The 12671-nt window shown below is 48.1% G+C and overlaps 2 protein-coding genes across 5 annotated transcripts in view; one reads left to right on the top strand and one right to left on the bottom strand.

Moving 5' to 3' along the window:
* Positions 1–12671, top strand: part of LOC135391904 (chaoptin-like) — a 355781-nt gene that overhangs the window by 193889 nt on the left and 149221 nt on the right. The gene's annotated exons all lie outside the window — the stretch shown is intronic.
* Positions 1–12671, bottom strand: part of LOC135391903 (chaoptin-like) — a 45272-nt gene that overhangs the window by 2868 nt on the left and 29733 nt on the right. The window contains exons 2-4 of the mRNA XM_064622442.1: positions 9134–12139; positions 4672–4825; positions 1784–2087 (exon numbers count right to left, since the gene is read on the bottom strand). Of these exons, the coding sequence (XP_064478512.1) occupies positions 1784–2087; positions 4672–4825; positions 9134–12139 (3464 nt within the window). The remainder of the gene's footprint in view (positions 1–1783; positions 2088–4671; positions 4826–9133; positions 12140–12671) is intronic.

The raw sequence follows: 12671 nt of genomic DNA, 5'->3' as shown, positions 1-12671 counted from the left end.
TACTTCCCCAGAAATATGTTTCATCTGTCGTACACATTTCCTTAGCGTCTGCAAACACTGCCTGCACACACGTGCTAGCATTAATCCAAGCCCCCCTCCGCGCCCTGTGTACCTCCCCTGCGTTCGCCTAATTTGCGAACTCGTGTTGCCAAACCTGTGTCTTAACGTCTCCCTATTCCATAGCCTATATAAGGCGCCGCTTTTCTTGCATGTTGATCAGGTGGGGGGGAAATTGTGTCGCGCAAAAAGCCTTTGAGACACTGTAAATCAAGCGTCGTCTGAGCACTAACGATATGCACGGTCACGCGCTCGCAGCGCCCCCACTTTCCTTCCTGTCGTCTGCTTCGTATTACGTTGCGATTAACGGCGTTCAAGCTTTCTGCGAGACTTCACTTTCGCATCCGATTGGGTCTTTCCTATTATATTTTCTCGCCCCCCTTTTATAATGGGATGTTGGGTTGTTGCCTGGGGAAGTTTTGGGGGAGGGGGAGTTTCAGTTCTGCTTCTGGCAGGGGATAGGCACCCCAGGCACGCAGTAGGGGGAAATTGTTATATGCTCGTGACATTCAGGATGCGTAGAAACCGTGGTTGTAGGGAGGTTCAACAGCTATACGTGGTTTGGAACAAGGCTCACAGGACCATTCATGCAGTCGTTTGTATTTTTTTTATCACGGAAAAGCAAAACCACGTGACACAGTGCAGATAAATAAAGTCTCCACATTCATGATAATGTATTTTGGTACGCTGTGATTTACGGGAATTTTCTCCCTAAGGTGTTTCTTTTCGCGTATTGGTGCAATTTTCCAAGGCGATGTGTCCTCTCAGCTTTCCCCCTTTCCCCTCGTGCACGTAGAACGGTCTCATTGGACCGCTCTCAAATAAGGTACAGCAACCGCAAGCGAGGTCCGCATTGCTTCACCAGCTCGCGTGACCAAGTGGTTAGTGTGCTGGCCATGTCGCGTCGAGACCGGGAGGTACCCGGGTTCGAATCCCGGTGCCGGCTGTGCTGTCTGGGGGTTTTCCTCAGGTGTGTCGGCACAGTTCCCTTAGAAGTCGGCCCTAGAGCGTTAGTCGTGACGTTGCCCACCTCTGTGAGACCGACAACGGCGAGCGCTTTCAGAAGCTCCACCACCACATTGCTTCACCCTTTTCAGCATAGTGCTGTGGCCTGTCTGCGAATGGCCCCTGATTGCTGTTTTATGAGTGGACAGACGCTTTGTCACGTGCTCAACGACCCCTCTAACACTTTGCTCTCCCCGACGAACTCATGCACCCTCTACGCATCTCCACCCTTCATCCTCTATCCTCCATCCGTTTTTTTTTTTTTTTTGCTATCGTCGTGACGACGCTCACGTCTGTGTGGCCAACAACGGCGAGCCAATCCTGCCATTACTCCTCTCCCCCCACCCCAACCTTTTCCTGGGTTTTTCCTCAGACGCTTTCAAACATATGTCGGGGCACAATTCCCTTAGAAGTCGGCCCAGGACGCACATTCCCCCAGGGCGTCAGTCGTGACGTTGCCCACCTCTGCGAGGCCGACAACGGTGAACCCTTTCACGATCACTACCACCGCCACCACCAACCTTTTCTTTCTCTCGTGCGCAGAGACTTACTGTCGTAGCGTATTTCTGCAAATGTCACTTTCTTTTTTTAAGAAAAAAAAAAACGATAGGCGCTCATTTCCCGATATCCTTCGACTATAGGACATCTCTTTTAGACAAACGTGGCCAGTCATTACGATCGACAGCGATAAAAGATACGTAAAATGAATGACTGCTCTCACCCAGTAGCCTGTGCCCCGGCAGTCGTTTCCAACGTTTCTTATCTTCTTCCTGTTCCTTATCTCCCGCTGTTTCATCGTTCTCTTCGCTTTCCTCTTCGTCTTGCACGGTACTGAGATGCTCGTTGTCGGTCAGGTCCAGCGTAAGCCAAGGCAGGCCGTACAGTTGGTGCACCAGGGCCGTGGGTAGATTCTTCAGACCCGTTGGACCGAGCCGTAAGGTGAACGGTCCGTGAGGATGTAATCCCGTCAGGGTATCCGCTGTCAGGTGATTGAGCTTGGAGCCGTAGATGTGTATGTGCTGGATCTGCGTTTATTACGCGTATAAGAGACATGCTCATTGTAAGAATACGTGTTCTCCTACAAAAAAGAAAAAAGAAAAAAAAAGCGTTATTCGGGGGTTCTTCGGTGACTAACGGAAGCACTTTTCTTTCTTTTTTTTTTCATATTCAGAGCTTCCCCATTCTGGATGCTCTCTGTCCTCCATTGCAGACACGGTGGCGAATTCAAATGATCTATCTGGAGCGACTTTTTTTTTTCTTTCTTACTGATTGATTGATTTTAAAAGAAAAAATGGAGATGGTAGTCTCGAGCCATTCGGGACTGGCTACTCCAGGGTTACTACACAGCTACTCCACTTCTAACTAGTCGATCCGGATTGGATTGTTTCGATAGTCGTTTGATATGAAGTCGCTCCGCGACGGTGCTCTCTTTCTTGCTTTGCCGAGAGAGAGAGCTCGGATTACTCTCGTCACTTCCGGGTTACTTGCGAGGCCGAGCAACAGCGAGTTCAGTTTGCTGATGGATGTGGGCGACGACTTCCGCCAAGCCTTTAGCCGAAACGTCGTTGTTTTTCCATCGCATGTACCAATATAGATTGTCACTGACCTATAGAAAAGCAACTTTTGAAACTAACACAACCTTCTTTGAGATAGCCAATCTGTCACGATCTGCTTACACATATTTTCATCGCCACCCGCTAACTAACCTGGATTACTCCAAAGCGTAGAACAACATATGGTGAACAAAGACTGATACACTCCATACTTTGCTCAACAATGTTGATCCGCTAAAGCCCTCCAAAAGATTGGTTAGAAAATACTTCTCCAATTAAAACTAAAATTGTTTTCTACTGCCTTGCCGATGTGCTATGTATCTTTAAAAATGGTTTGTTGTTATCTTGATACGAGTTTGAGTGTGCTGCTACTGTATGGGAGCAGATGCCTCGTCATGTCACGAAAGGTGACTTTTTGTATCTGCTTCCAATCACTCGTGTGATCAAATAACTATTACTATTATTATTTTCGCTGGGATTCTGTCCCTCCGTGCCTGCCGGTGTTGCTCGCTCCAGGTTGAGTTCGCCACGAGGTTCATCAGTCACAAGACGAAGAGCTCATAAGTCTATTTATTTATTTATGTCGATACCTGAAATGCCCACATGGGTGTGTTGCATGAGTGAGGAACTGATTTATTTATTTTATTTGCAGCCTCTATACAAATACAAATCATAATGACTATACAAGACACACACAAGATACAAGATATACACACAGTTTGTGACGAAAAACAACAGAGTCTGACATAGAAGCAATCGACTGGGGATTTATCTCTGCGCTGTTCTTGATTACAATACATCAGTGGTCGTAGGTTCGATACCTGTCCTGGATGTGAGCAACTCATTCAGCTGGCTATAAGTCTTTGAGGTCGACTGTGCGAGTAGTGATTGGTTAATTACAAAGATGTATAGGTATGTGCGAACAATTATTTTAAAACCGAAGCGAATACTTCTATAACCGAACCGCATACACACGCAACACATGTACGGATATAAACGTGTGTACAGTATGTATACGCGATATATTCATAAGGATCAGAATATGAGGTATAGCACTCACTTTGTTTCATGCCCCCTCTTATGCCATTTTCGGCCTCACGTTTACAGCTTCGCAACTATTCGAATATATTCGGTTTGGAAGAAATATCGATTCGAAATTCGAATATAGAATTCAGTGCTCGATTTGGAAATCGAATCGATTTTTGAATTATTCGTTTCGGTATTCGAAAAATTAGAATATTTGCACAAGCCTACAAAGATGGGGTAGGACAACGCTATCCATAAGCTTCTGCCGAAGAACCAATTTCCCGCGCTTTTTCATACGGAGGAACGGCGTCTGGGGTTATTCGTAAAGCGGTCTTAAAGGGGCTGTGAAACAATTTCAAAACTTTTGACGAAAAACGTTGTAAATATAGATTTATGTGCACTCATCATGCACATCAAAACGTCGTGTTTCTGCGATCCCGCGTTACTAATCGATTGCACTCCGAACAGTGGCGGATCCAGGAAGGGGGGGGGGGCGATCCCCCCAAAACGTCAGTTTACACATTGGATTTCCCTCTGTCCCCTCACCCACTAAGCGCTTAAACAAAGAAACCGACTCCGACGGTCGCGCGCTGGGTGAGCACCTCCTTGGCCGTTTTCGGAGTGGAGTGACGTTTTATCGCGGAGAAAGGAAGTGCACAGTTTTCCGTTTCCATGACGACGCAGGCGGTTGTAAAGAGGGAGCTAGCTACTGGAAAACGGCCTTCCGTATGGTGACCTTCGGGTACATCGGGCAAGCGCGCACGGACAAAACGTCACTTCCCGTTTGTCTGCCGACGTCTCTCAGCGCTGTTAGGCGCCACCGAAAAGAAATTTTAACACAGTTTTATAAACCCAAAAAAGCGTTCGTGTGAGGAATGTCGGACTTTGCGTATGAAGCGGAGCGGATGCATATGGTTTCTCAAGCCCTTTAACTCCCTGAAGCAACTGGAAGGGCGTGGAACGTGAACAAGCCCGAAGCACTGCTAAAGGCTCGTTAGCGAACCTTTAAATTCGTAGTGCGTGTACGAACCTTTTCGGTGAAGGACCATTGGATCTGGTAGGAGAGGGTGGCTTCCAGAATTTCGATGACGATGTTCCTCAGGGACTTGCTTCTGGAAAGCAGTTCCTGGAGCCTGAAAGCTCGCACTTCCGAATAGGTGTTGGCCTTCACCGTCCGAAGCACTCTGTGTGTGTGGGGGGGGGGGGGGGTGAAAAAATAAAATGAAATGAAATAAAAATGACATGGTGCGCTAAAACATACGTATGTTTGGGTAGCTGGTAACTCAGCCAATGACTCTGCTCATACCAAGCGATATTAGCGAGAAAACAGAGATGACTAAGGGAACAGGTACTGGCGGACGAACTGTTCCACGAAGGTCTGACTCCACTGTGCTTTCCATCACCCTTGGCAATAGCCGCGCGTCATAGGCCGACTTCACAGGAAACTGTAGTGGCGGCATTTGCGTGTCTGAAGAAAACACAGTGAAATGACCCGCTTTAGCATAATCTGTACCGGGATTGTAACCCGCATCGCCTGTCAGTCTCTGCGCGGATGGCCGTAAAACACGACGCGCGCGCGCGCCTCTCTGTGGGAAGATGCGAGGTCTACCCGTTCCCATGGTAACTGTCTGCTCCTCCGCAGGAAAATTTCCTGTTTGGCGTCGCGCGCTGTCGATTGTGCTTTTGGAAAACGTATTTTTGTAAATGTTGTTACAAAAGCAGCGTGCTGCGGAGACAGGTATTGAATGTGCGGGCTACAATGTAAGAGGAAGAAGAGGGGAGAATAAAACGTCCTAGTTTTGTCTCTTGGGGAGGATCTCGTTACCTTACATCTCTCATCTCTTACAAACAGCGCATTATGCACGTGCGGTGAGAGATGGTTTCTGAACTCCTTTAAATCCGTAAAGTGATAGCGTTCTCCATTACGCAACACCCCCCATACCCTCTCCCTTCTTCGAATATTTCGCTCCGCGATGGCCGCAAAGACAGCGGGGCGAATTAGCAGATCTCCTTCCCGTGACAGGGATGATCTCCGGCGTAAACTTTGCGTTTTCTGCTCCCTGGTATTTAATAGTGTCTGTCGCGTGGAGCTTGGCGAGATCCAAGCCGTTTAATTACCATTCCGGGATTAAAGGCCTAATGCTGCGGCTGAAAAGGGTTAAGCGTCGCGCTGTCGCCGCGGGCCCAGTTAATTAGGGCCCCCGTGTTTGTGTGTCCCCTTTCAGTTTTATCAACGTCAGGTACGACTCCTCCCATTCGTCTCGCAGTGTTAGTTTTTTTTTTTTTTTTTGGATCGTACTCGCATTTGAAAAGGTCGAGCGTTTCCTCTCGATGGCTTTGTGCAGGTAGAGGGGATTATGAATTAGTATAGGAGCGTATAGCAACCTGTCGATCAAAGAAGTCGAAGTTCCTGAGCGTACTGGCAGATGAGGCAATTAAACATAAACGGACGAACACCTACAACACAGGCTTCACAATGCCCAGTTCAGAGTACAGTCGGAGTGCAGAGTAAAATCGGTATAGCGTGAACCACGTGACAGTTGTTGTACTCCGAAAGTGCATGTGAGCTACAGAAGCACGCAAATGTGCTCCGAGTACGTCGTGTCCGACGGGTGTTTTCGCAACATGATCGAGCTATACAAGAGTGTTTTGTGTGTTTTGCTGCTCGACTGTTTTCGTGTTGCGTGTTTGCGTGACAAGTCGGTGTGTGTTTTCTGTCAGAATCAACACCACCACTAATCATCATCATCTCCATCATCATCCTCTTCATTGGCATCAGGGTGTCGAACCGAAACGTTTTTCGTTCCGGTTACATCATAAACGATCCGGTACCGGTTCTGCTCCGGAGCCAAAAAATAACGGTTCATACCGGTTTTAACCGGTTCCGCTTCTGCTGGGCATATTCATCCCCAGAAAAAAAGTCAATGTTACAAAACGTAAACCCGTTTATTCCGCATACATGGTATTTAATATTAGTAGACAGCTGTGAAATTGGTAGCTCCTGGTTCCTGTAGGTTACTGTCTGTTCAAATAGGCTTTTTCCTTTCTTGAAGCACATGCTACAAACGGACTTGTTTGTCGTGATGTCATACGTAAAGTACTTTCTTGCTGGGTTGGAGCGATCACGTCCCATCCGAATGTATGTTGCTACTGTGTATAGCTAGCAAGCACCACCGCACGAGTACGACGCAAATCAAGGAACACCTTCACTCACAAACGCGCTCGACGGCTCCGTTTTATTTTCTTCGTGTCCTGTCCACAAAAGAGTTGCCACTTCGCACGAGCTTGCCCTCGCGTATACGTAAATGTATTCAACTTAGCTGCTCTCAAACAAGGGACGCGTTGCGCGACATTACCGATAGAGAAGCCGTTATACAGCCCCCTTAGGTCGCTGAGGAGAGTTTGGGGGGTCAAATTAAAGCGAACAGTACGGCACATTGCTAGAGAGTGACATGTACCTCTATGTCTGTGTTCGTGCGCGAACGATAAACCATTACAAAGGGATCCTAAGGGTCATAGTATACCGACATCCGTAACCCTCGTACAGTATCCATGACATGACTTCAGAGCACACGACGTCTGTTTCATTCGCCTATCCGTAGTCCAAACCGGCGAAGTTTTTTCTTGGACCGAAAACCGTTAAATATATTTTTCGGTTTCCCTCCTGAGCGAAAAACAAGTATACGGTTTCGATTCCGTTCCGGTTCGCACCAAAATAGCGGTTCTTTTCGGTTTTCGGTTCGCTCCGACACCCTGATTGGCATCATATATTCCAGGAGTTTTCCACCAAAGTGTCGCAAAGTAACTGGTGCAAGTGATGTAGAGTTGCGGGCCTCACACTAGTGAAGAAAAAAATCTAATTTTTTTTAAAATAAAATAAAATAACAATAATGTTTAAAGAAAACAAGTAAAAGGGAGGGGGTTGGTACCACCAACAGTTTGTGCTTCTCGGGGGCGTCGTACCCCCGTCGAAGCTCTATAACCACAGACGTCTTTAGATCTGTGTGCGGAGTTGACCTGTAGGAGTTGACTTCGTCCGGAAGTACAGACGAATAGGAGAATTTTGATTGGAACGTGGAATGTCACACACAGCTACTTTTGCGAAGCAAATAATGCGTTCGTGTCCAGCAAAGTTGCACTGGGCTCTGGGCACCGTCGTCGTTTCGTATTCGCACGATCGACTTTATCGGGTGAGTTGTCGTCGGCGGGAGAGAGCGAGTAGGAGCGCACACGTCAAGAAGATATCGCGAAAGAAATGGCAAGAACATGCGAACGGTGTTGGAAGAAAGGATGGAAAATTTGGTAGAAGACGCGAAGCTGTTGGGGGGGGGGGGGGGGCTGTAAGGGATGCCCCAAGCAGATGAGAAGCAGCGGAAGGAATAAGTTTTCGGTGGCGAGCGGACAGAATCTTCCGAGAATCGTGAAGATGTGACGTAAGGACGTAAGTGTGACGTACCGTATACCGGATAGGGGATACGAGATAAAAAGGGAATAACCGTTAAAAAGTATAAAATGGGGGATTGCTATAACAAAAGAACACGTGTACTACTGGAATAATACCAGAATTAGGGGGTGCAACAGAGGACAGACGTGAACAAAACAAGCACTTGTGCAAGCACAAAAGCAAGGCTTGTTTCGTCGACGTATGTCCTATAGGTTGCACCCCCTGCTTCTTGTATGCGTCACCAACTCGCCCCCCAAGTTTCTGTTATTACCGGTATACTAGACGCCCGTAATTGGCACGCCTGGATACTCTATAGCGTACACTTCATTCAAAGAGATGCACGATTTTTCAAAACATGCCTTCGTTTTTTCTCAGCTGTTTTCAACAGCGGCACGGAACAGGGGAAGGCAGGGAGCTCTTGACGAGCGAAGACGGTGGTAATGCAAAGGACCATGAAGCGTTTCGTCGTGTTTCGGCGTTATAGCGTGTGTAATCTTTTACCGCATGTGTGATGGCGTGTATATTATGGCGAAACAAAATTTCTCCGTTCATTGAATAATATTACTTTCACATCACGAGCGGTGACACCTTGTGGGTAACATTTCCTCGAGCATGTGCAGAAGACACGAAGACAAAGAGACACTGCTTATACTTAAGGACCTACAAGTTCATTACACCATCTTGCTTGCGTCTTATGTTTTTGCTGTATACAGTGACGCCTCACACGCGTGTTACTTGTCAGGAACGAAACTTTGTTTGGTGACAATAAATCGGATTCTGTCATGAGCTTGCTACATTTTAACTACACGGCGTACCAGATTGACTACGTGCAGCTTTTGCCATCTGGCAACTCTGCTACGAAGGGGATGGTCATGATAATGAGGCCGTGTACCAAATTGGAGTGGTCAAAAATTATGTGGTCAATAATAATAAATAACTGGCCAAAGTGGTCAAAATTTTGTGTAGTACAACGTCACGCAAAGTACAACATGCCGTACAACGTGACGCACACTACAACATGCCGTATGAACAAACTAACAATTCTTACTTGAGATCGTCCAGTGCCCTGGCGTCCAGAAACCTCAAGTCCAGTCCCCGTATGTCCAGCTCTTGCATGTTCTCGAGAAACCTTAAGTTCCTGAACCCCAGGATCTGAATGGGATTCATCGAGATGTCCAGCCTCCGTATGCCACCCACGGGTTTCCACACTTCTCCAGTGAAGTCTTGTATCTTGTTCTCGGCAAGGTCCACTTCCCTCAGACGCGGGACACCGACAAACGAATCGTCAGACAAGTTCAGGATGGCGTTAGACCTCAGCGATAACAAGGTCAGCTCCGGGGTGAAGATCTGCGGGACGTGGGTCAAACTGGCGTTGTTGAGGTAGAGGGCTTCCAGCGACGTCAACGGTGTGAGGGACGCTGGCTCGACCCTCCATAACGGGTTGCTGGAGAGGTCAAGAACCTGAAGACGTGTTAGGTTTGCGAAGGCGTTTTCTGGCAAGACGACGATCTTGTTGGAAGACAAGTTCAGGCTTTCGACGTTGTACAGGGAACCGAATTCGAAGGCCGCCACGACGACAATTCGGTTGAAAGATAGGTCGAGCTGTTGAAATGTGCTTCGTATTGGCAAGTAAGTCTTCGTGAATGGACGGACAAGTTTGTTTCCGGACAAGTCCAGTTGTTGTAAGGCGGTGCCGTCGAATGCGTCCTCTGGTAAGGACACGATTACGTTGCGGCTCAAGTCGACTGTGGTCAAGTGAACAAGTTTCGCGAAGGCCTCGGACGGCACTGTGTTCAACGAGTTTCCGGAAAGGTTCAAGACCTGAAGCTGAGACGCGGCCTGGAAGGCTCTTGGAGACAGTTTCGCTATCTTGTTGTCGTTGAGGTAGAGGACTTGAATTCGCGGAAGTTCCGACACTGTCTCGACAGAGAGGGACGCCAGGCGGTTGTGCGAGAGGTCGACCTTGAAGAGGCGACGTCGGATCGACCAGAAGAACCCGGCAGGAATGGAAGAGATTTTGTTGTGGCTGAGGTTGAGGTCGGACACGTGGAGTGTAAAGTCGTCAGAAAGGAAAGCTGACGTCGGCGACAACAGGCGACCGATTGAGTTGTGCGAGAAGTCGAGGGCTAAGGTGTGGGAGAAGTTTCCCACACGATGGAAGACCTTGAGGTCCAGTTCCTCCAATTTGTTGCGAGTGAAAGAGACGTGAGCGAGGAGAGGAAGGTCATCAAATGAGCTAGGAGAAAGGGAGGTGATGACGTTATGGTCTAGCAGGATCTCCTGAAGGCGAGGAAGATGTCTAAAAGAATTGCTGGAGATAGATCTGATTGAGTTTGAGGACAAAGCAATGCTGTCCAGGTTGGACAGATTGTAGAATGTCTCCGGTGGGAGGCTTTTAATGAGGTTGTTAGCTAGATGGATCGTCTTTAGCTTTAGGTAGACATCCGGGTTCAACGTACCAGGTGAGACTTCCGTGACTGCGTTGTCGTTGAGGTTCAATGTAGCCAGGTCTAAAAGGTCACTGTGCTTTGGTATGGATTGGATATGGTTGTAGGACGCGTGTACTACGTGCAACCGTCGAAGTTCTGCCGACAGAATGTTTTGAAAGTTTGCAGGATCGTTGAAGCTTGAGGATACGTCGAGAGTTTCTAGGGTGTGACGCAAAGGGATAAACACGCTGGCGTCGAGAGTAGTTAAAGGGTTGAACGCTAGATGAAGCGCTTTTAGGGAGGTGAGTTTTATGAAAGCGTCCGAAGGGAGCGTCTGGATCTTGTTGAAGGACAGCTCTAGGTCCGTTAAGCGTTCGCACCCCTGTCGGAAATCGTCCACTTCAATGTGGTTGATCCAGTTGTCTTTCAAGTTGAGACGAGAGAGTCTGAGGAGAAACTTGATGGCGGTCTTTGGTACGTCTTCAAAAATGTTGCTCGAGAGGTCTACCGCTTCCAAAGTATCGCGTGCAGTGAACAAGTCGTATTCATCGAGTGCAGCAAGCCGGTTGCCGCTTAAATTGAGTGTCTTTAACTTACGCAGTGCCTTCAGCGCTGGCGGGAAGCTTTCAATGTAATTCTGACTGAGGTCCACTTCGTTAAGGGTGGTCTCAAGTCCCTCGAAGCATCCATCTGGCAGGGCCTTGAGGTGGTTCAAGGCGAGGGAAAGTGCCTGGAGTTTTATTCCCCGAAGGACGCTCGAAGGAAGCTGCTGAATGAAGTTGGCTCCGAGATCAAGTTTGCGTACAAAAATGGCGGAGTTTAGAAGTCTCTCTGGCAACAGTGATATTAGGTTTCGGCTCAGGTCTAACGTCTCTAAGCGGGGAGTCGGGAGGCTCCAGTTGGACGGAAGTTCCTTGATGTGGTTGTCGCTTAAGATGAGGTAGGCGAGAGAAGACAACCCGGACAAAGCGCGTCTGGGAACGCTTTCGAGAAGATTACCCGACAGATTCACGCGGAGCAGAGATAGAGGAAAAGGTTTGCCAACGATTTTGAAAATGTTGTTCTCATTGAGGTCCAGGACAGTGAGGTACCTCAAGGTATTGAACTTGCGGTCGGCTATACGGCGAAGGGCGTTTCTCGATAAGTGAAGACTCCTTAACGTATCTGACACCTTATCTATATCGGTGAGGTTCTCTATGAGATTCCCCCTGAGGTTCAACCATTGGAGCTTTCCGAGACTTTGGACTGCTCGTCCAGGGAAGGTCCTCAACTTGTTGTTGCTAAGGTCGAGGGAGGTGAGGTCGTACGAGCAGAAAGCGCACGATTCGATTCGGGAGAGTGAGGTGCTCGTGATGCGAAGGTTAGTGAGGTCTGGTGACGGAGACGTGGTGGCGTTGCGCAGGGCTAGGAGGGATGGTGTACGGGTGAGAGTGAAGCGGCTGATGCCAGCTGGTAATTGGGGAAGGGTGGTGTACGGAATGGAGACGCAGGTGGCTTCGCTGGTGATGTCGTGTCTGCACGTGCAGAGAGGGTTGAAGGGGCATGGCACGGACTCACTGCTGGCGAAGGGGGGGAAGAGGAAGAAGACGAGGACGGTGCTGTAAGCGAGGTTGGACATCGTGAATCTGAAACAGAAAGCAGGAAGTTGTTGATAAGTAGAAAAAAAAAGCAGAATTTGATAATGAAGAATCTGTGTTGTGGGTGGTGTTCCACAATAGCAATGATAAGTAGCGATCACGAAGTAATTGTAGATGAGTGAAGGGGCCATGAAAAGCCAGATTTTCCCCAACAGGGGAAACTCCACAACTCCGACAACTCCGATGTCGAAATGCATTGCGCCCAGATGAGCTTTTTCACATTTAACGATCCAAGCACTAGTAACACGTTATTATGTTGAGCATAAAGGGACTGTGCAAGCGGGCTAGTAGGCAGAATGCGTTATGAAAACCTTCTTTTATTACGTGCCGGGAGAGGTCGCCGCGCGCGTCATAGAGCTCACGTTTTTGCCCCCTATTCTTCTAACACTTCTAGTAATGTTGCATTGCATGTGGCCGATTTGTGAGGGATGTGAGTAATTAGTTGATAGTTAAAGCTTACTTAGCTACTTGTTAACAAATGGGCGGGTCGGTACATATATATCGTTATTCACTCACTCAC

The sequence above is a fragment of the Ornithodoros turicata genome, chromosome 4, assembly GCF_037126465.1.
Source record: "Ornithodoros turicata isolate Travis chromosome 4, ASM3712646v1, whole genome shotgun sequence".
Lineage (NCBI taxonomy): Eukaryota > Metazoa > Arthropoda > Arachnida > Ixodida > Argasidae > Ornithodoros > Ornithodoros turicata.
Note: the sequence above shows the minus strand (reverse complement) of the source record. Positions and strands in the feature narration are given on the sequence as shown.